Source organism: Myzus persicae, unplaced genomic scaffold, assembly GCF_001856785.1.
Source record: "Myzus persicae strain clone G006 unplaced genomic scaffold, MPER_G0061.0, whole genome shotgun sequence".
Lineage (NCBI taxonomy): Eukaryota > Metazoa > Arthropoda > Insecta > Hemiptera > Aphididae > Myzus > Myzus persicae.
This window is the reverse complement of record NW_019103859.1, coordinates 146,300-169,735: the sequence shown is the minus strand read 5'-3', so window position 1 is coordinate 169,735 and position 23,436 is coordinate 146,300. Positions and strand designations below refer to the sequence as shown.

General features: G+C 29.5%; 2 protein-coding genes across 2 annotated transcripts; both read right to left on the bottom strand.

The window, feature by feature from the left end:
• Positions 1-732: 732 nt before the first annotated feature.
• Positions 733-7,890, bottom strand: LOC111035524. The gene is made up of 3 exons (XM_022317169.1): positions 7,678-7,890; positions 3,358-4,730; positions 733-1,087 (listed from the first exon to the last, which is right to left on the bottom strand). The coding sequence occupies exons 2-3, from the start codon at positions 4,728-4,730 to the stop codon at positions 844-846; spliced, it is 1,617 nt and encodes a 538-aa protein (XP_022172861.1). The 5' UTR covers positions 7,678-7,890; the 3' UTR covers positions 733-843.
• A 6,434-nt stretch (positions 7,891-14,324) lies between these two features.
• Positions 14,325-21,675, bottom strand: LOC111035533. The gene is made up of 4 exons (XM_022317184.1): positions 21,557-21,675; positions 20,695-21,464; positions 16,903-17,112; positions 14,325-15,875 (listed from the first exon to the last, which is right to left on the bottom strand). Exons 1-4 carry the CDS (start codon positions 21,638-21,640, stop codon positions 15,779-15,781), a joined length of 1,161 nt encoding a protein of 386 aa, XP_022172876.1. The 5' UTR covers positions 21,641-21,675; the 3' UTR covers positions 14,325-15,778.
• Between the last annotated feature and the right edge of the window lie 1,761 nt (positions 21,676-23,436).

Here is a 23,436-nt window from a genome sequence, read left to right as displayed (position 1 = left end):
CTTGAAAGTTCTGTAGCCTGTGAACTCCATATGCATTAGGCGTACAGTATAGGTAGCTAAAATAAACTAAAATGGAAAAAGTATCATCCTCTGTAAACTAGTGAACTATATGAGAATTTATATTACTCTCGTATTATGTAGATAATTTACTTAAACTAAGGGTTGAAGGATTTTTAAATACCCATCTATCATGATAGATTAAATTTATTGATTTAACTTTTGAAACACAATTAATAGTAGTTTGCAAATATATTTATAAATATACAAACTATAAAACTATAACAAAATATGTGTTTTAATTAAATTTATTTAAATAAAATATATAAATAAAATCAGTAATAACTTATAACAATAAGTCATTTAAAAATTAAAATTACTTAGTGTACATTACTTCGTGTACCTACGATTAAATTTGGCTTTTTATACTTTATACTATATTCGTGGTGATAGAAAATATGAAATATATTACGGTTTACCAATATAATACATTAGGTTAAGCCCGATAAAGTCATAAATACACAATATAACAATAATTAACAATCACTAAAGTATATAATATGTCTGCATATTATAAATATAAATATTTAATACATAGGATAACACATTTTTGCAGATGAACAAATAAGTTATTTATAAATAATTATACATACCTATTCCAAATAATGTAATATAATATATTTCTTAAATACTTATTATGACCACTATTTAATTTTAATATTACTTAGTTATTGTTATATTTAAATATAATACCAACTGGATACTATATAATATTATACTTATAAATATTTAACTATTTAATTATTTACTATTATAATAATTAAGAGGAAACTATGGTGCAAGTTACTATAGTGTTTTTAGAGTTAATTTTACTTTTCTAATTTTACGATTTGTGTATGGTCTTCCATTTGTATAATACACCGACCTTCTGTTTCTACTTAGAGGTTCAGTTTCTTTTTCATTTTTAGTAGCCTTGTTTTCTGTTTGTGCAGGTTGGATGAAAATTGGTTGATATGATCCATTTAATGATCTTTGGAAATCTATTATATCATCATTATTTCTCATTCTTACCACGTCATAATCGAGGTATCTGTAATACATAAAATTAAGTATTAATATTAATTGATTAAAATATGTATATTTTTATAATACAATTTCCTATTGTTATTATTTTTGATTTACAATATTAAGAGTTAATTACAAACGGATATTTATTTAATGTATTATGTTAACATTAAAATGTTCTTGTATCTAAACAAAAAACTGCCATACTGGTACGACCCGAAGGTTTCCCAAAGTATAAAATAAAATACATACATGGGTAAGATATGTGTAATTACGAAATTGCTTAGATCAAATATAGGTACAGATAATTCTTAAGCTAAAAATTCAAACTAAAAAAAAAAAATACATTGAAAGACAAACTACGCAAAGGATGTGTTACTTAAGTAAAGAAATTACAATAGGACAGTTTTTAAATAATATAGCAAAATGTGTAAAATAATATTTATTATAATTGTTGATAAATTGTATACATATATTATCTACTTTTATGCATTTATATTTTGTGTTAATTTTGATTGTTATTAAAATTTTCAATTTATTTGTTTTAAACATAATATAACAATTTAGCTGACCGATGAATGACGATTTATTTAAAGCTAAATAATATGAACATCATGAATATTTTAGGACTACTAAAATTTAAATTTTGAAGAGTACCAACTGGTATTCCACTTTTTAAATTTCTTTTGTAATAAATTCTATGTAGGTACCGTATAAATATTTCGACAATAACTGTTATTTCGAATTAATTATTAAAACCATAGCATTAACATTTTTAATATTATATCTGCCTGTATGATAAAATGCCATTAGTAATTTTTACTTCAATTTTAATCTTATTGATTTTTTTATACAATTCACTTGTCATCTTAACATTTGTATATTTTTATTGTTATTACGATTGACATTTAAATATTTGATATTTTATTCATTTCATAGACCATAATGTTGTCTAATGTATAATATTACATGTACACAATTTTATATTACGTCATATAAGTTACACATTTCTAAATAATGGAGTAGGTAGGTACACAATATTATATGAATTATATTATATACGTACGTCAGTTACGTGGGTTAATAGTTTCTATTCTACGAAAGCAATAATAACTGATTTTCAATTATATATAGAGCTAAACCGTCACATGATAACTGCATAATATTTAGTTTGATTGAAAATAGAAAATTGATGGAGGCGGATAGTTTATACAGGAAAAATACAAATTATTCCGAATGAAACACCGAACGTGTTTAAACAGTTATACTGATCAGTGGGCTGATATTTTTCCCGAGACTGTATTTATACACTCTCAATAATTTGCTTAACTAAGATATTTTATAACTTATAGAAAGCAATATAAACAGTAAGGTGTAACGGTAACCTATTAGTGCATCATGTATACATAAATTCAACGATGGTCCTATTCTAACGGATGGAAAGTGAAACGTGTCCTGTGTTGTTTAACCGTCAACAGCGTTTTCATTTCGATTTCAATGTCATGCTCTGTGTGTTATTTAATACTTTATTTAACCAAAATGTTCAGTCATGCTATCTGTCATTGGTGCTGTGGACGTATTTTAACGATTTCTCTGCGATTGTCCAGTTTAGAGGGAGTCAATATTATATCGTACACTTAAATATTTATTCAATTGATTATCCGGAAAAAGTGAAACCCCGTATTTATGTTTTGTACTTTTTCTTTTTATATTTTTCCTTCATCTCGTCAAAATATTAAACTATTGCGTGTGTTTTATTATTTCACTCGGGGAAATGCAAAACAAGACTATTACTATAGGTACACACATGCAATCAACCATGCGTTATTGTTCATATTACATGCGATTTATGAATGGTACAATTTTATGTGTGCTTGTAAATAAAGGTGTTGTAATTTTTCGGATTTCAATGAACTGTGGAGTTGAACTATATTTTTGTTGGGCATTATTGCAATTGTTAAGTGTTGTTTATTCTTACTCAATATTTTTGTAAACACGAAATACGGTTTTACATACCTACTACAAGTTTTTCTTCAATTCATCACGTTTATACGAAAATATTTATTAAATTTTGTATACAACATTTTGCTGTTGACTATTTAAATTACTATGTTGTAAGTTATAATAAACCAAGATACGATTTAAAATATTGTGCTATCGTCAAATTGGTTTATTTTTTGTTGTATATGTAAAATCGTATGAAACTATATGAATACAATTTTTAAGTTCTTTACCATCTTAGCTTAAATTCACGATATTATTAATTCTTATTCAAAAAATATTGGATCAACTAACCTTCCTACTGCTACTGCACCTAGCCCTAAAGCTGCTCCTCCGGCTACTAGACCCAATGCAGGCAACAAGATCGATGGCGTGGCTACCATACCAAGCTTTTCTTTGACCACATTAGTGAGTTCGCGGTTTCCGTTTCCGAAACCTAAATTTCCTGTTATCTTGTGTGTAGCTTCCACTAATGGATCGACTACCGGTCTCGTTAAATCGGACATCTTATCGAAACTTGTTCTCATTTTATTTTTCATTAGGGTCCAAAACGATGCTTCGTCGTTAACATAGTAGCTAGGGCCATATTTTCCCTGTTTTTCGGGTAAACTATAATGCGGTGTGTATTTCTTGGGAACTTTTACTCTTGATTCTTTTTCTAAGCCAGGTTCAAATGCGTAAGGACTCCTATCCGCGTGAATATCATGCCCAAAATATGAAAGTGCTTGCTGTCGTCTACCGTCTCTTTGGGTTTCTTCTACAGGAACAGGTGCAGGTTCATATTTTGCCGCTTGAACGCCCAACTCCGGATGAGCATACTGCAATACTGGGGTTCTTGCACTTTCTTCAAACGACAACCTTGATACTGTTTTTGGTGAATAGACAGCAGAATTTGGGAAAACACTTATACTTGGTGCATGTAACACACGAGCTTCCATTTTTGGCTCCAACATCCTGGATGTACGGCCATTTCCTAAAATGTTTCCGTTTATATTCTTTATGTACCCAAGGATCTTGTCTGTCATATATTTTTCGTCATACGAATCTCGTTGTGCCGTAAAATGTTGCTGTTCGTTGTTTAAAATAGGCTGAGTCTTTTCTGGCTCAGGTTTTTTTTTGTACACCTGCCAAACGCCATTGAACATTGGAGCAACTGGCTTATACTCTTCCTTCACCACGTGTTGGTTAGTTTTATTCGTATTTGGAACTAAAATACCGTTGATAACTCTTGCGTTTCTCCAAACCTGAGTGTCATTTTCATCATCGGGTTCTCGAACCCCGGTAATGACAGGTATGCCGTCGGAATCCACATGAAAAAGACTTCTAGCTTTTTTTTCTTCCTCTTCTTTTTGATTTTTAACATACACCGAATCAGATCGTATGACGACAGGATCTGGTACTCTAGGTGTATTTTCGTTACTAATTGACACCAACTGTAAGTCTGGTTTGGGTGCTGATTCTGTAAATTGTTGTCTACCATCACGTTTCTTTACAACTATGGTAGCGATGTCTCCCGTTCGAGTTTTCACTTCCAACGTTTCCATAGCATCAGGATCCAGATTTCTGGCTACTTTTATAGATGTTCTTGTCATTTGAACATTATTGTTATCGGAAGCACCATTAACAATAAGAGGTAATATAATAAACAGGAATGGTATTTTCCACATCTGCAAAAAAATGTAATATTATGTACCATTGATTAGTCTTAAACTATATTTCTGCATAATATATGTATTGAAATATATACATATTTATATGTATATATTTAAATTTATTTGACAGTTTTATGTTTTATAACGCATTTGAAATAATTTTAGGTCTATTTAAATTTGTATTCCATAATACGTATTTAAAAAAGCAGGTCAAACATTTAAATCTATTGAATATATTGAATATTATACATGCATAACATTTACAACACCATATAAGTTTGTGACACATGTTTAGTAGTACAAGTTATATTGTAGCTTTATCTATTATAGTACACTCATTGTCGAGGATTTAACTATGGAAAATTCAAAATATTGATAAATGTTAATTTGCTTAGAAAATTATATTTAATGCGTTTGTCCTCATTTTTTTTTTTTTTTTGCAATCGTTCTGAACAAAACAAAGTTAGAGCACACAGAATACTCTAAAGCTTTCCCATCAATACTCCAACATACTCGTACACATAGCCAATAAGGTAACACATATCTACTAGCTTCTACTATATACTCGTACGTGGAAACATGAACCATATACTTTTTTTTTAATGCTCAATTCATATATATAATTGTATATGATGAACTCGAGTCGGAAAGAAATAAAACACTATATGATTATTTCATTACACTTAAACGTTCCGAGTGCCATTGACCTTAGAATCGAAGTTTACTTTCCCTTCTGCAACACTTATTCTAGACAGGTCCCAACGGTGAAACGCACCGTTTCGTCTTCTATCTGATTAAATATATGAATGTTCCGGAATAGCATAGTAAAATTAAAAATGGAAATGATAAGAAGAATATATATTATTGAAAAGCAGACAAACTGAAAAATTGCTGTTGATAAAACAATTTTCATTAAGGCATTGGGCTTTTCAGTTCAATGTTTAAACCTAATGCCATTGTAAATATCAGTAGTTATCACGAGTTTCTCACACTTTCACTTATAGTTTACCGGATGCTTCTGCCAATGTCACGAACATTCGTGGTAATTGAAATTAAAAATAATGTATAGGTAGCGTGAAAACATACCACTAATCCATGAAACTGTGGTTCTAATCACGTTAACATATCATTTTTTATCAACTGAAGAACTCAAAAGTACATTTTTACTGTAATAATTGTTGTAAAAAGCAGTTTGTTATATAATTTAAATTTATAAATTTAAATTTTTTTATTTGTTAAAATAATTGATCATACAGACAGTTAAAATCATATATAAAATATATGCATTAAAATAAATATTATAGTATTTTAAAAATTTAAGAAATATAATATAGATTCGATAAGTGAAATTGTGAATTGTATATCATGTGAATCAATTAGAAATAGAGAGATAATTAAATGGAATATCAATAGGGTAGTAACATTAACTATTAAGTAAGGCAAAATAACATTTGAGTCTGGTTAAATGAATACTTATTTAATACATAGAAGAAAAAATACACATGTGAAAACTTAATAAAATTTGATCTCGTTATTTAATTTTTGTATGATTACATATAATTTTAAACCATTTAGTTTTTTTAATTTCCAAATCTAATTTGATAAATTACATCAAACAAGATGTGATTCTAGTTTGAATACGAAATAGGAATTATTTTTCTCTTCAAATAATTGTATTATATACTTGATGAAGTACGAAATAACTGACACGGATCATTATGGATGTGTGAGAAGTACAATAGGTTGGTATATCTATATATTGTCTGCAGCTTACATGGTTGAAACCAACAGCTAATCTTAATATATTATAATAATATTACCATCATGTTGAATAATTTTGGTGTTTCATTTTTATTTGTATGTTTCTATCATCAATATTATGGTAAAATTATAACAAGAAATGAATCATAATATTATTTTAATGTTGCAGTATGGTTGTTATTTAAATTCATCGTGTACTGAAATTTATTCTAAAAAAGAATCATATTATAACATGACATAAGTTAATATTATGAGAACATGATAATGTTAGTAACGGTCGTCGTAACGTTATACATTTATGTTGTATAGTTTATATTCAAGTAATACCTAATGATTTAAACATTATTTTTATCCTTTTTAAACAATTTGTATATCATAATAGGGATCCGTGTGATAGGTGTTCTTAAAAACCAATGTTTAAACGGGTTTTTGTTTCGACTGTAGCACCCTACGGTTTCTATATTCATCTTATTTTTTTGGGTCCAAACCGGTATTGTAAGACATTTAAATAATAGTCCATTGTTACATCGTTTACCCTTTTTAACCGTAACAATAATATTATAACTATGTGCCATCTACACCTATATATTTACTTTTATAATAGTATAATACTTTTATAAGGTATACTATAATATAATATCGTATATTTTTGTGTTGGTATATTATGTATTATATTATCTGAATAGTATGCATAAATAGCAGTTTTTCAAATAATGGTATTATTTTTATAAAAATTACGTTTTACAATTTTCTGTCTGCATAATAATATGTACCAATATAATATGGCTATATGACTATAATAAATAAATATAATGCTTTTATATGTAGGCTAAATCAACACGTGTGTCACATTATTAAGTGTAGGCATGACTACAGTAATCGCCATAATATCAATAATATCATAATGATATAATACGAGCATAACAGATAAATAATAAAGAAACAAAGAAATATGAATTTATTTTAATAAAGCATAATATATTGTAAATTTAGAATTAGTTGAATTTAATATGTACCAATGAATAAGTGTTGCTAACAATAGTTCGTTAAATTTGACTTTTTTTTACTAATGCCAATCTGATTTTTTAATGAAATTATTCCATAACAGCACGTAACTGCATTTTAAATGCTACACACGGCAATAAAATCATCTTTACGATAACATTTTACTAATGGATAAAATATCAAAAACTAAACTTACCGTTACAATTTGTTTTATTATCCTTTAAATGCACAAAACACTGTATTTAGTGAGCAAACTCTATCCTACAACGTAAAAAAGTGTACACTGGTTCAGTCTTATCGGGATTTTAGTTTGGTTTTGAAAAGTAAAAATATTCACATTTCACTTTCTACAAGCGGCGGTACCGTACTTACAACAAGCCACACAAGACTAACCCAATGTCGTAGTACTCTAGTCGGTACGCACCGATGCTTTCTTTCACTCATTAACTAATTTCCCCTGCTCTCGCTTGGAGTAGTCACTCGTATATCTATATATCTACTACATGATACTATTTGTGCATTGGTACACCTATTTGTACTTTTAGCCAGCCAATTCGATATGATTGTATGAATGAAATGTATAAATGTATTAGGTACAGGTGGGCACAGTATTATATTTGTGTTGGATGACGTATACCTCAACGTGTACCGTGACCAAACCTGTAGGTACGTCATATAAATATATTTTTTATTGACGTGATAAAAATAAATGCATAGACTTTGCAACTTTCTGGGGATTGTTCTAGTTGCACAACCAATTAAGTATGATTAACAAGCGTTCGGTGTGATGCTCGAAATGAAAGCAAAAGTCAAATTTAATTAAAAATTTTGGTTTATAAATCGTGTGATAAAACAATGATTATGATTAGGAAAGTGCAAGAAATTAAACATTTTAAATCTTATAAAATAGTCTCAAGCTATAAGCTGTATAGTTAGAACATTTATACGGAAGTTCAACGGTATTTTAGACCATATAATATACTAGTATTTATTTTTATAGGCAAAGGATTTTTTATGTATATTTTCTATAACAATAAAACATTTATTTTAAATTTGACCAAAAAATTAAGTTTTATTCTTTTTTATACTAAATTGTATTGCACATGGATAAGACGTTGAATACAATGGTTTGACTGTTTGAGCCAATATTCTATATTTTGTGGAATAAGTATCTATTTAAAGTTCTTTAAAACGAAAGGACCTTATATTCAACTCCCGAAAACGAAAACTTAATTTATCTAAACGATTGACGACATTAAGTTACATTAATGTACTGATATTTTAATTCTGAAAATAAATTTGGGTTTAGCAATAATATTAATGTAATTTGTTTAAATAACATTTTTTATAAACTTTTAATCATTTGATATTTTCATAAAAAAATCCAAATCAATTGATTCTATACTATGATATTATTGTATTGGACTTTGGTCAATAATATTGTATACATTGCAAATTTAATTATAAATTAGCTATATTCAATATACAATATTTTTTTTGCTTAAAAAATATTAATTTATTCAACGATTTGGAGTATCATCACTATCGTTTAAAATGATTTCCGATGATTGCAGTTTCTACGTTTGTGCATGTTTCTAAATGTCTAACATAATGGACAATACAGCGAAGACATTACGTTTTTATCGAAAGTGATATTGTAATATTCTTACAATTTAAAAATCCCGTATACATCCGACAGTTATTGTAAAAATACATAAAAAAGAACCTAAGAATATTCTTCAAAAACATATTTATCACCTTGTCTCACGCCGAAGAAAACATGTTTTCGTGATTTTGATGATTCCCGCCTTCCGCCCTGCATCTTCTTGCAATTGACGATTTCCACATAAAACTACTTACAAAGTGCGCGTAGTTGAGTGAATGTGTGACTATGTGTGCACGTGTATCATTGTTTATAGCATGTAAACTTGTAAGGCCTACATATAGTGCATTCACACTTCTGTTGAATCATTTGTAAACACGTGAAAGCTAAATTTTCAATGTAATACAAACAACTATAGGGTATAATATCAAAATGCACTATTTTTATAGTAGTTTTGAGAAACTATACAATACATAATATCTATTTTTATAGGTAGATTTATAGGATTTTTATACGCATATGATTACTGATCATACATTTAAACAGTCGTCCCTCGCCTTGTTAATCGCCCTAAATTTGTTATTTGTTTATTTATTACTGCATGTCTGCATAAAGATGAATGTGCTAATAGTTGTAAGACTCTTTGTATAGTTCTGCTATGATGATATTACATAATATTAAGTTTAGGTACATATTTATAATATAATACTAATTTGTATTAGATAATAATGGAATTTTATAAATTATTCTAGTAAGTTCTAATACTATGCCAATAACTGAAATATTATTTGTAAACAATTTCTAGAAATACTTTCTCTCATTTGTTATTTTATAAGATAAGTACTTACAGAGTCATATAAGGCGTCTACAGACTATAACTAATAAAAACAAACTACTCAAATTATTATAATTTGATACTTAGTTATTATTGTGTGATTGTTTTTCTCCTATTTTNGGCGAGAATGAGGGGTACTCCTGCTTCCTGTTTTTCTCTGTCAAATTGGCGGCATTCTGTGATGATATGTTTGATTGTGAGCTGGGTGCCGCAGCTTGTGCAGATAGGGGGGTCTTCCCTCTTCATCAGGTGTTGGTGAGTCAACGATGAGTGCCCAATTCGCATTCTGTTTTTTCTCCTATTTTAATTTGACAATATATTGAACACTTATTATTAATTACTATATCAACAATATAGTATGGGTAATTTTAAAATTTAAAAGACCAATAAGAATTGAAGAAGGATATAATTTAATTACAAAATATAAAAAATAGGCACAACAAATTTGAAAGAATATACTTATTCCTTTAATGATATATCAAATGTAATATTATATAAATAACTAATGAATCTTAAATTAATATTTCGAGTTCGTATGAGTAGGTGTTGTGTAATTGGAAAGTCAGTTAATCAATGTCTATACTCTATAGTCACGAGATTTCGGGTTATACCGCATATTTTTGTCACCGATTTTCCCATGCCATTAAGTATGGGCCAAATGCAATCGTTTATTGGAATAATAATTTTCTCGTTTGATAAATGGATTTTATATCAATGTACAGTTCAAATATTGTTAACTTTTTTAATATTTATATTTAAAATATCATAATAGTTATTTCAATATTTATACAAATATTATAAATCTTATGGAAGTTAGTTAATTAATTAGTTTACCTTATTATATCATTTGGAGATTGAAGAAAGCTGAAAGAGGAATTAGGAAACCATCATGGTTTAAAAGAAATTTACTTGCCTAAAAAGCCAATGAGAAGCCGTTTTGTACATGAACATAGATTCGTCGGTTAATGACTAATGAGCACTTATCGTTAACATAATGTTACATAGATGCAATTATAAGTATTTACAATCAACATTGAAGATTATGATGGAATTATTGAGTAGGCACATTATAGTCAACATATTAAATTATTAACTCTTTATTCTGTGTTTTCAACAAATGTTGCAATATTGCCGTGCATTAAACATATTATAACTGAATGTCTATATAATATACCTAACTATTTTATTATTATCATTGCGAACGAACAATCTCTAACAATTAATAATATAATATTTAATTTTTATTTTATACTACCTTTTTAAGGAAATTAACAAAAATTGATTTTTTGTTTCTTATGATTGCGATGATTTAATTTACTTGATTCATACATTTGAATTTGAAAAACTGACAAATTGTACTCTCTATTTTTATAATTATATTACAATTGAATTCTCATGCCGACCAAAAAACTCAACTAATCGATAGACAATCTATATAATACTATAACTAAAAACATTAAAAAACAAATTGTTGAAAAAAATATGCACAAAAGGTTAAAAAAAATATTTACTTAAAATATCGGACTAAAATAAAATTCAATTTTCATAACTTATTTTTGGTTTTGGTTAAAACTTTTTAAAAAAGCAAATTTAAACTACGTATGCTTCAAAAAAAACATGAATCAAACAATAAGCTTTAATCGTGTGCATATCTACAGCAAGTTAAATAATGATGATCTCTATGATTTTGCAACTTGTAGAAAGTTATTGCACCACCTCCAGCGAAATTCCAAGACGGCCAGTAGCCAAATAGCTTATGAATTCCTTAAATTACTCAAATCAGATTTAAATCATGATATAAAAAAGTTCGATGGGTTGCATGCGCGCACAACATAGAAATAAGTTACGTGTTACCTTACATGAAAAAATATGACAATCATAATAACATAACCAAAGTTAAAATAGGATTTAAAATTTTAAATACTTTAAAAACGAATTCATTATTTTGTATTATTTGTATTTACCACAAAAGTTTATTTTTCATACATAAGCTATAGAAAAATAATTAATAAATTATGATGATAATTAATGCGTGCATCTCATAACTAATATTGCTTTCAAAATCGTCATAAATTATTGATTATCTGCTTCAACATTATCTGTAGTATAATATATTGAACTAACAATTAGATTTTTGCACAAGAGTCAGAGAGAAAAAATAAATAGTTCACTGACGTCCTCTTACACTATTAGCGAGGGTCCAAAGAGACTATCAGATTTTGAGGGCTGGTCGCAGTGTTCTTCCGCCTCAAACGACAAACAACGTTTAGATGACACAATCAACGAATATAACGAATAAACATAAAAATAAAATATTTATCAAGTATTTTTAATAACTGCCCAGGTATCAAATTATAATTATTTTTAAACTATTTTATTTTATTTTATTTTTTGTACAAATTGACAAATGTTTAACTTTTTAACTTTTTTTATTACGTTATTATTCGAGAAAATCAATAAAAACTTACAATAATAATAGATGGCAACATTGCACAGAAAATCGTACGTAATCGTGTTGTTTTTGGAGTAATTTTGACAAATAATTGTTTGATCAAAATCGTACGGAATCGTGTTCCCAAAAAGGTAAAACGTACGGAATCGTGCTTTACCGAGTTGGTGAATTTGTTTTATAATTCAAGTATATTATTGACGGTGTCTAAAGTATTAACATACAAATTTAAATTAAGTCACGTTAGGTACCTACTACCTATGTATATAATTTATTCTAATAACTACAATAGATGGTATTTAATAATTGATTGTGCTGTTAAAATAATTATTATGAACCAGATAGTTAGTAAAAATTAAAACTCGCGTGTTTTTCGCCTGTCTGTGTTCATAATATTTTTCGCATATTTTGTAAGTTAAAAAGTAGTTGACCTTTAAAAATTAACATACTTTTAACTTATTTTACATGAAAGAGTGAGAAAAAAAATCAAATAATATCTTATATCGCATTTTATACATAACGTTTTCATTGTAGGAATTTCTTCGAAAAATAATTAAGAATAATAAAGTAGGTATTTAAGATAATTATATTCAGAAAGTTGTTTCTAGAATCCATCAGTTTTGGTATAATGGTATGTAATACATAACCATTCATATAACAATGGTAAAATGTAAAACTAAATGAAAAGACTTTACAGAATATTACAAAATTAACAACTTGTAATCTATAAAATACAAATCAATATAGTTTAGATTATAAGATACCTAGTACCTACCCTAACAAATGTATTTATACATATTATGCTCTTTTCATCCACGTGATCGTTCTTAGCGACCTAAATTAATATATTGACAAAGGACAAATGACGTTAGTTCAAGACTATCTTTAACTTTATTACATTGAAGGCATTCCGTAATAAATTAAATCATGATCTTAGAGGTCTTATTACGGGTATCTATTCTTGAACTGTCGAAGGAGACTATATGTAAATGAAGAAATCACTATAATACCCATTTCTAGAAACAGAAATACATAAACAATATTATGGCCGACAAGAAAATATTATAGGCAGGACGTGACGGAGATCCGAGTTACCGGAGTTTAGCACTGACTAAATATATAGTCATTATAGTAGCCACTCTTATCACTATCTCTCTTCTATATTTGAGAGCATAATATTTATCATTAAATAAATTAAATTTGTTCAATATTTTAAATTATGAGTAAAAATGAAATGTATAGGCTTTGCAAGGATGTACATCAACTGTTTTTCTAAGTCAGAGCATTGACTATTAAAAAATTAATGGAACGCACAACGTTAGGTTTTCAATTTAAACAGATTATTGTTTTTCGAATGCGATGATTTTCATTACTTTCAAATATTAAAAATAATATCGAAACACCATTTTTCACCAAAATGATTGAAGCGAGACGTGTGTTTACTTTCTGTATATCCTGCTCAACTTTTTCTTATTTTCCCTCGATGTTCGATGTTTTTTCCTACATTTATTTATAATAACTAAAGATGCAGGTAACTGACCTCTGTAAAATAAAATTAAGTATCCTTATTCAATTTTGATCAGTAGATGTACTTAAAAAATGTTATAAATTATATACTTTACTTATTTTATTAAAAAAAATATTTTTTAAAAACCAATACCAGTTTTAACTAATACGTATGATATTATTTTTTACTATGCTAAGATTAAAAATATAATAAATTCACAAAATAATTTTTTATTCCGTCGTTAGATAATTTGTATAACCTAATCAAATACTTTGTGTAAAAAGGGATGTACTGCTATTAGTTAAGTATTATATTACTATTGGACATGGGTAGTACGATTAACGCAGATATACTAACTACTAAGTATTATTTTAAAACTTTCAAAATAGGTATGTTTTATAAATTAAAATGCATAATTAAAGACTCGTGGTTAGTAAAAAAATATAATTTTTAATCTAGAATAATAGGATGATGAGACGACGTATACATTTTGGTGAATAGGTATTAAACGTTTTATTAAAAACATTCTAAAAAGTTTAACGTCGACCTTAATATTCACTTGCATACACATTGTACGCACTACGTATTATACAAAATATTAAATCATAACGCTAAATCTACAACGTCTGAAGAGAGAGGAATGTATAATCGCTGGAGAGTTATTTAATTTCGCAGTTAAGCGTGTCTGCACACGCTGCTCTTCGGTTTTACTTTTCCTCGCCCCTTACATTAAATACGTTATACTCCGTTAGATGTTTTATCGAATCACTCGACGGACGAAATCGAATTTATGTGCTGCATAATGAATATGTATACTGCAACAACCACATTGCGTTATGTGACTTTTAGTGTTATCAATACCTATATTGAAATTTGTGTCAAGTAAATATTATTTGGCTAAGAATTTGGATTGGACATTGTGTCATAATAATTTTACTATAGCAGCGTAAATAAGCAATTATATTTTGATTAGACAATGATACAGTTAGAGACGATCTTGATAGTTTACAAGAAAATATTTAATCTTATGACAGTTTGATGGCAATGCTGAATGATGCTATTGTTTTTTCGTCGATAATTTAGAGTTAGTTAACCTAGAGTTGAGTATTTCTCCATACATATTCTGTATTAATAACAGCCTTAATATGCTTTAGCACGAAAAAAATGTATATAATAGTGCAAAAATCATACACAATATTTTACGTCTATAGGTACAAGATAATAGCATAATATAATCTATAGACAATACAGTGTAATAAATGATCGATTTCTGCCAAATCATATAATATATGTAACAGTGTGGAAACCGCGACTTTTGAATTTTCATCCGGTTTAAATTTTATAGTAGAAAATATTGTACTTATCTACCGTTGATTAGAGTATATTATAAATGTATTATCAAACCATACTTATTTATTTAATCCAAGTATATGTGTAATATTAATCGTATGATGTCTATTCGTCCACGGGGATCGCTTCAAAAGCCACAAAAGAAAGCGATATCCGTAAAGTAAGAATGTGTCATCAACCACATTCTTAGACGAAAATCATCCAGCAGTTTTGGTTTGTTATTATTATTATTATTTATTTATGGCTATCGTAGAACGAAAGTTCGCCCAGGGCCAAGTCAACTTCCGATACCCAGCCATTAAAACGTGTCTGCATTCCGCGCATTAATGGAATTCTCGCGGTCTGATCGGTACACATAAAAATTGTGGTTACCGTGTTGATATTATAAAAATGTACCTATACATACACAAGCTACCAGGTATATTAAATTATTATTATTATTATTATTATTATTATTATTTCAGACATTATCTATATAGTATAATAAAATATGTATATACTATACATTATTATACATAACGACACTTGAACGCTACAGCGACGCCCAGCTTGTTCAATCACTGCAAACGAATACTTGACACGATTCCGGCTCTGCAGACGCGGCTGCTTTTGCGATTTCGACCATCGTCGGGCCATTGTCCGTGGTCCAGCTGAAAAGAATAAGACAATGATATGAGCCCATAACTTTATACTAATGATGTGTTTACCTATATTAAGAGCACGCCACACCCGCAAATATGTTGCTCCGTACAGCACAAAATCAAATTTACAAATTTAGTCGAACTAATTTTGCGTAGTTAGCTTCATTGCAATAGTAAATTTACTTATCATATAATTTAAAAGTAAGAACATAATCTATGTTTGTGCTTCGGTTTTTACCGTGTTTAAATTTTCAGGCGAGTTATGAATATGTAAAATATTTGAGAATGCTTGTAACTCGTAAAATAAATATCTCAAATATCGTAAAAAGCCGAATAAAAATACAAATAGTATTCTATATAAGCTGATTCACCCTAATATTAAAGCTAACAACAAAATATTTGATCAAATTTGTAATTTTTTACGTGAAATGAAAACAACATATTATTAAGCAGATGAGAGTGTGAGCCCTCAGTATTCCACAGATAACTTCAGACATGAAAATCGAGAAAACATGGTCGCCCATCATCGCAAAATTATTATTCAAGACGTATAATATTTCTGTTTTAATTCAATTACGCAGATCAATGGTAATAATACGTTAAATCGTTTAAAATAAAGTAGGTATCTTAGTAGGTACTTGGTACCTACCCAATTTATTTACACCTATTTGATTATACACCTATTATTATTATTATGAGAGGTTTTTGCAAGTATCACTTAATCAAAATGATCATAATTATTATTTTGTATTAATAGTATACCTACTGCAGGTCAATACATTTTTAATAAACAGTTATCAATTATTTACAGGGGTACTATATTAATAAGTTGTAAGTAGTGTACTATATGTATTAAAATTGTGATTCAGTTGATAATTGGTAACATAACACACCATACATACTGTGTAATAATATGCATGCGCTCTAATGTCATAGACTGTTTCGTACATTTTCGTAATCGACGGTAACAATATTATTTAGGTACATCGTAGTCGGTTGGTGTCTAAGCAATTTAAAACCGTTTAAATAATCTTACTTTAGTTTATAGTTTTGCTGTAGAGTTTCCAATTCACTATGAGAATAGTTGCTCTTTAAGGTGTTGCATATTTTCTTTTTCAAACAATCGTTCAAGTATCCGGGCAATTTGTCTTCCCCATTTGTTTTCCATTCCGTGTCCATCTTTCTCAACGCCCTATACCTTCCAGTAATAACATTTGGATGGTATACCGTCGAATTCTTTTGGAACCTATATGTAAAAAGAATAAAATACAAATATATTACTATTTAAAACGTATAGGTAATAATATAATAAACAAATAACAGCTCTGAACTTTTCTGAATTGAAACGTTTAACCATGGCCACGAGCCATGACCGCATACAGGAGGTTGATCAGACAAAGATGATTAGTCTGCGTATAAACTTAAAATACGCTGGAGCGTGGAAAATAATCGTATCAACTATATAATATCTATGCGCTCTAATTACGTATCAGAAGGATCTTGTAGCGAACTTGAATATTACTCTAATCTAAGCTATGTGTGTATTATAATATGTAGCTGCACCGCTGCACAGCTGCAGCAAGAAATGCGGTTGGTGTTCATCCAATTTTAGAAATATTTCCAAAAAACGTGTCTAATTAGTCGTTTTCACTTTTTAAAGACGCATAGTTCGATAAAAAAATATCTCTGGACAAGTGCACGCGCGCGGCATGAGCACGTTATTCGAATAGCTGAATTATTATGGATGTCTAATATAATAACATCGACCGTCGAACAAGTTTACTCGGTAGAGCATCTACATAATATGAGCACATGGCATATACACAACAAGTGCTAACGAGATGAAAAATAATATTAATTAATAAAAATAGTAATAATAATAATAATAATAATAATAATAGTAAACTCGCGACATGAAATAAGTATACAAATGAAACTACGAAATACGAATGTCTGCAGTAAGTTACAGCGATGACCTTTGTGCAACCGAAGATTTCTCTACAGGGCGCGGCAGCCGTAGCCACGAGACCCGCATCAGTGTGCACGCGAGTATGTACACTATACTGGGTGATTCACTAAGCATCGTCGCCCTATTTTTTCTGTCAATAATATAGTTATTCGAAATTTAATTTTTATGATTTTTTAATATACCTACTAACAGACCACATTTGAAAACTCCTGAGATTTTTGTACTGCTTTTTTGATTAATTCAACAAGGATTATAGCTTCATGACAATGGGTTTGGAAAATAGATTTTAACTATGATGATTTGAAAATTTTAGTAATTAATATTGATTTATCAACATTATTTGTAATTTACAAAAATGGTTCAAGTATAATAAATACTAGATCTAATATCACACCCATTTTATATTTGTGTAAAACCATTTTTAAAGACTTATCCTTATGTATTTTAATAACTGAGAAACTATACTTGACCAAATTTTGCAACAATATTTAAAAATTTTCTAAATAGTTTACATTGAAGATGGAGGGAGGAGAGGTTCTAATTTTTAAGATAAAAGTAGTATCCCCACAGAGTCTATTCTTCATAGCTGGTTGTACAGAAAAATCTCAAGAATTTTGAGAATGATATTTTATCTAAAAATTCCAAAAATCAGTTTGAGTAAATTCATTATTAATAGAAAAACCGGGGGCGAGTATGCTTGATGAATCACCGTATATATGACAGTTGAAAGGCAACGATTATTATTGTATGACGTGTGTACCTATATATACCATATTATAATATATTGTGTGCGGTTGACTCGCTTCTCGGTATATTATACGTATAGACTGACGAGTATTATTTTGTCGTTTTTTTTCAAATCCCATCTGTATGACAGCGTAATCCCACCAACCATACCGCGCGTGCACACACACACACACACACACACACACACACACACACACACACACACACGCACGCACGCACGCACGCACGCACGCACTAATGCACACCAAGCATTCATACGAAAGGAGAAGCTCCATGTGCGGACTACGGGTGCTGCGGTGTGTTATGTTATCGTCGTCAGCTCGTCGTGTGTGAATATTACATATATATATATATTTATATACGCGTAATACCGCGACTGCCGAGACGCTTTCACCCGCGCGAAACGTCGGCGTCGCGCGGAGTCTCCCGATTAGAGAGAACGGTTTACTCGGTCGTCGTCGTCGGGCTGTGCGATCTACCGTATAAGGACGCACTTTTCACCGGGTGCAGCGATTCCGCTATGACCACCTAGTACCTAGATTTCCCCTTTCCCCTCCCCGTTCCTCATATCGGAACCGCGGGCCCCGTGTATACGTCGTGTATTGTAAGTATTGGGTTGAATATAACGATATATATAGATGTATTAAATACCAATGATGACAGAGTAGTAAGACATAGAATAAGTAAAAATGGAGCCTATACCGGCTATTGCTCGAGATGCGGTTAAGTTGTTAGGTTTGGTTAGGTTGTCGAGTACCGCTTTCCACAGGAGAACGATATTACTCACAAAACATACCTATGTCCTATATATCTATGGAACGAAAATCGCAACGCACGAGGAAAAGGGCACAGAGGACCCGAATTTTCAAAGGGGAGTTCTATGCAAGTCGTGCCGTTGTCGCCAATCGTCATACTGTAGTATTTTTATTTATCAGACAGGTTTGGGAAAGGTTTTCCCGAAAAGTATCTAAATACAAAATCGGATAGTTGGAGTATGTTATTACTTTATTAATATACTAGGTACAAGTATCGGAGACAATTAATTAATTTTTTTATCTCTTAGCAAAGTTTGAAACGTTTTAATTAAATAATAACTATTAGGAATATTAATAATTACCTAGTTTATGCTATATTTTCACTAGTCAAACTATATACAGTGGACAATTTATGGCTTTACAAAAAACCTATTAACACGTCATCTTCTTGAAAACTTAAAGTATTAAATATTTGAATCTCAAATCTACGATCTTAACTCATTCGGCACACCAAAAAGTTTTAAAAAATACCAAAAATATTTACAGCAAATATCGTAAGAATTATTCCAGAAAAATCATTCGAAACACGCATAGATAATAATAAAAAGAATATCTCTTTCATTAGGATACCTGACCAAATCAACATAGAAAGAAACGAAAAAAAAAAGTGAAGACAGAAAACAGATAGGATCATAAACCCGTCATGGTCTGAATATTATAAGCTTTATAGATACAAAAATCCAAATAAAAAGTCCATGAAGTTAAAAATTAAAATCAAATGGAAAACTCAATGTCATAAACAGAATTCAAAATTAAGATAAATTATAGAAAAGAAAAAAGACAATAAGAAAATGTACATTATCTGCATTAGTCGTAGAAGACTAAAATCATAGATACCTATTGACGAAAAATGACCAACCAATGTATAATAATACTTGTGAATAGATACTCACAGTCAAACACATTATAACATAAATCAGCTAATACACCGACGGCCTCACCAGCAGTTACAACATACTGAATAACATCGACACAGCACCAGAACGAATCAAAGGAGTCAATTTTATGATGTTTAATATAATAACCTATATTGTTTGATTGTATTTGTTTAATAAAAAAATGTGGCATAAATTAGTTGTATAACTTATACGTTATTACTTATTACAAATGGCCATTTTGTCAATGTCAATTATTATTATTATGATCAATATAAAAAAAGGTATATTACAAACATATTATAATTCTCATAAATTCCCGATTCCTGCATACTATATACTATATTCATTAATGCAATTTTTTGTTTTTTTGCTACCTAACAATTCGCTTCTATCTAACGAAATCTAATGTATTTACTCACTGATAAGGGTATTGCGTGGAATTTACTTTGATGACAGTCGGTGGGAAGGAAGCAAGCAACAGGCCAACCGGCAGGATAGTGGCCAACACCTTAAGCATGCTCTTCCAGGGATCTTTTTTATGAGCAGTCGTGACGCTGTGATGATAGACTTTTGGTGGTTCGTGTATTATGTCTGGATAATGCGACATCTCTTTCACGTGATACTTTCCAAAATGCCTTTCGTAATAGTTGTTGTCGTAAGCACCGATGGGCAGCGTCCCACCGAAATCGTGTTTCATCGGCTTGAACTGCTGCCGAGGTGAGACTTCGGTGAACTTATACGGACCTCTAGACTCCGGTCCGTTAGATCGGTCGTCGTACTGCGAATATTGGGAGTAATGTTCTTGGGTCGCTTGGGGGAAAACTACATTATTGTCACTGGGTTTCGGTGACGATCGGTTTGTTTGATTATCCGGCTTTACAAAGTATTGAGGTTTCAGGAAAACTTGGTTAGCGACTTCTGGACTCGGCCTTTCAAATATAGGGTTACCGTCGGGTCTGTAATAGTTGCTGGGCTTAAAGTCTTCGAAAACCTCGCTCGGCTTGTACGACGAAAAGTTAACGGAAGTATGAACCGACACTGCAGTGGCTTGGGTTACTACTGAAATTTTTTCCAAGCTCTTGAGCTCTTCAGTAGTAGTGTCGGTCGTCTCTGTTGTGGTCAATACGTCTTCTTCGAGCTGTGGCCTCTGATGGGAATAGCAGACGAACATCAATATCAAAAATATAACCTAAAACCATACATTATGGGTATATATTACAAATTACCCACATCGCATTCAATATCGATCAATATAATATAGCTTTACAACATTCTACTTACTTTTTCCATATTCCCAAATAATAATAACGTATTACCTATTTGAGTGTTTGGATTCGTGTTATACTCCTTTACATTGTCGAGCATCGAATTCAAATGAGACAAACGACGACATTTTATAATATTTCTAGAAGCCCGTGCACATTGTTCATACTCAAGACACGGAAGAGTGTACAACCCAGGCTCGTGTTATAGTATAATAATAACAGTGTAACATCTTAATGTGCATAATTCACTTTCTTTATGTAATTATTTTTATTGTCTCTGCAGTGGAACAGAATATGTATATATCTGACGTAACATTGTCATGTATGTACTATTGTATACAGTAATTATTTTTAAATACTTAATACACTCATTTAATTGTATACACATATTTTGTTATTATTTTCTGTCTAGGAAGGAAAACGCACATTATTCCCCTCACAAGTAAATATAATCTAAATATATGTATTATGTTCAGTGGTTTTATTTATTTGGGTTTTTTCCGCATACATTTTTTTTAACCTTTATTTGGAAAATATACAATCTGTCAGGGTAATTTACAATAAGCATATATGCGGTGTTCATGTGTTTTTTTTACGTAAATTTACATGAGTTTAAGTAACTACCCAACAGTAGTACTTATGACGAGAGGGCCATATAAATAAAAGAGTTTTATATTTTTATACGTCGCGACTAAATAAAAACCTGAAATAATTTAACAGTATAGAAATCACTGGTTAAAACTAGTTACGTCAAAGGGTGTCTACCGTCTTGTATTTTTAAGAACGTGTCATTATTAATTATACCTAGATTTAAGTAATTTCATGTTTTTTATTACTACATGACTAATAATAATATTCTTTTAATGTAAAAATTCATTGGTTTCTGTGGAAAAGATATAAATTTACTTTTTACTTTCACTTTTCCTTAATTGCATTAAAACATCAATGAAATGAAAAATTATGTTTACTAGTATTTAAACGATTAATTTATGGAAATTAGAAAATGTTAAGAAATTAGACGTTTAGATTATTTATGTAAGTATATAATTTATAAATATTAGTAAAAAGATATAATTAATTTCTTGATTTCCATCAAAATTCGAGAGTATCTCTACCTAAGATATTTATTAGGTGTATTAACCTATAACATTACCAATACGACTTAATCGACTTATTATATAACCACTAAATTTAATAAACATATTTTGTATTGAATATTTATAAAAAATGACATTTAAGAATCAAAATATATTATTTAAAGTGTATTTAGAAAATAGTCTACAAGTATTTATACTTAGCCCTTATTATAGCCACAAGTTGGTTCTTGGTAGTAAAAAAATTATCTGAAACTTTATTGTGAGTTTGTGACTCAGCACAATTCAATAGTTAGGTTAGGATAGGTATACAGAATAATTTAATTGTTACCATTTGTAAGTGAAAATGTAGGTCCTTAGTTTATAAGTACATTACCTATTAGTTATTTATAAGTTTATAATTTTAGAAATAAGCGTATATTTTACGATTAAAATATTTCCCGAGAAGATTATTTCCTGAATAGAATATATTTTTTTCTTAGAATCAATATTATTTGAACATAAGTGCTGGATTATATTTCTCTATGGAGATGAAAAACGAGAGTGGCAGACTCCATATAGTTTGAAATAGAATTAACACATACTCAGTATATTATAGACATTATATAAGTAGGTACCGTAGAAATGTATATAATGTCTTAATGTTATAGTCTTATGACTTTTCTTTATGAATATGATTAGTATTATAATATAATGTTAACACCATACCTATTTTGTTTCTAGATTACATAGGTACCTAAGCCAATTGTGTTGTCGTAAAATGTAACATCTCCATAAAATAGTGAGATTACAGTTTTGGCTA

Excerpts from the sequence above, each read along its gene's own strand:
- LOC111035524 (XM_022317169.1), bottom strand. The coding sequence starts at position 4,730 with ATGTGGAAAATACCATTCCTGTTTATTATATTACCTCTTATTGTTAAT. Across the intron at positions 1,088-3,357 it reads GGTGCAGTAGCAGTAGGAAG|ATACCTCGATTATGACGTGG; the intron begins GTTAGTTGATCC and ends TATGTATTACAG.
- LOC111035533 (XM_022317184.1), bottom strand. The coding sequence starts at position 21,640 with ATGCTCGACAATGTAAAGGAGTATAACACGAATCCAAACACTCAAATA. Across the intron at positions 21,465-21,556 it reads TATTTGGGAATATGGAAAAA|GTTATATTTTTGATATTGAT; the intron begins GTAAGTAGAATG and ends GTATGGTTTTAG. Across the intron at positions 15,876-16,902 it reads CAGCAAAACTATAAACTAAA|CTGGACCACGGACAATGGCC; the intron begins GTAAGATTATTT and ends TATTCTTTTCAG.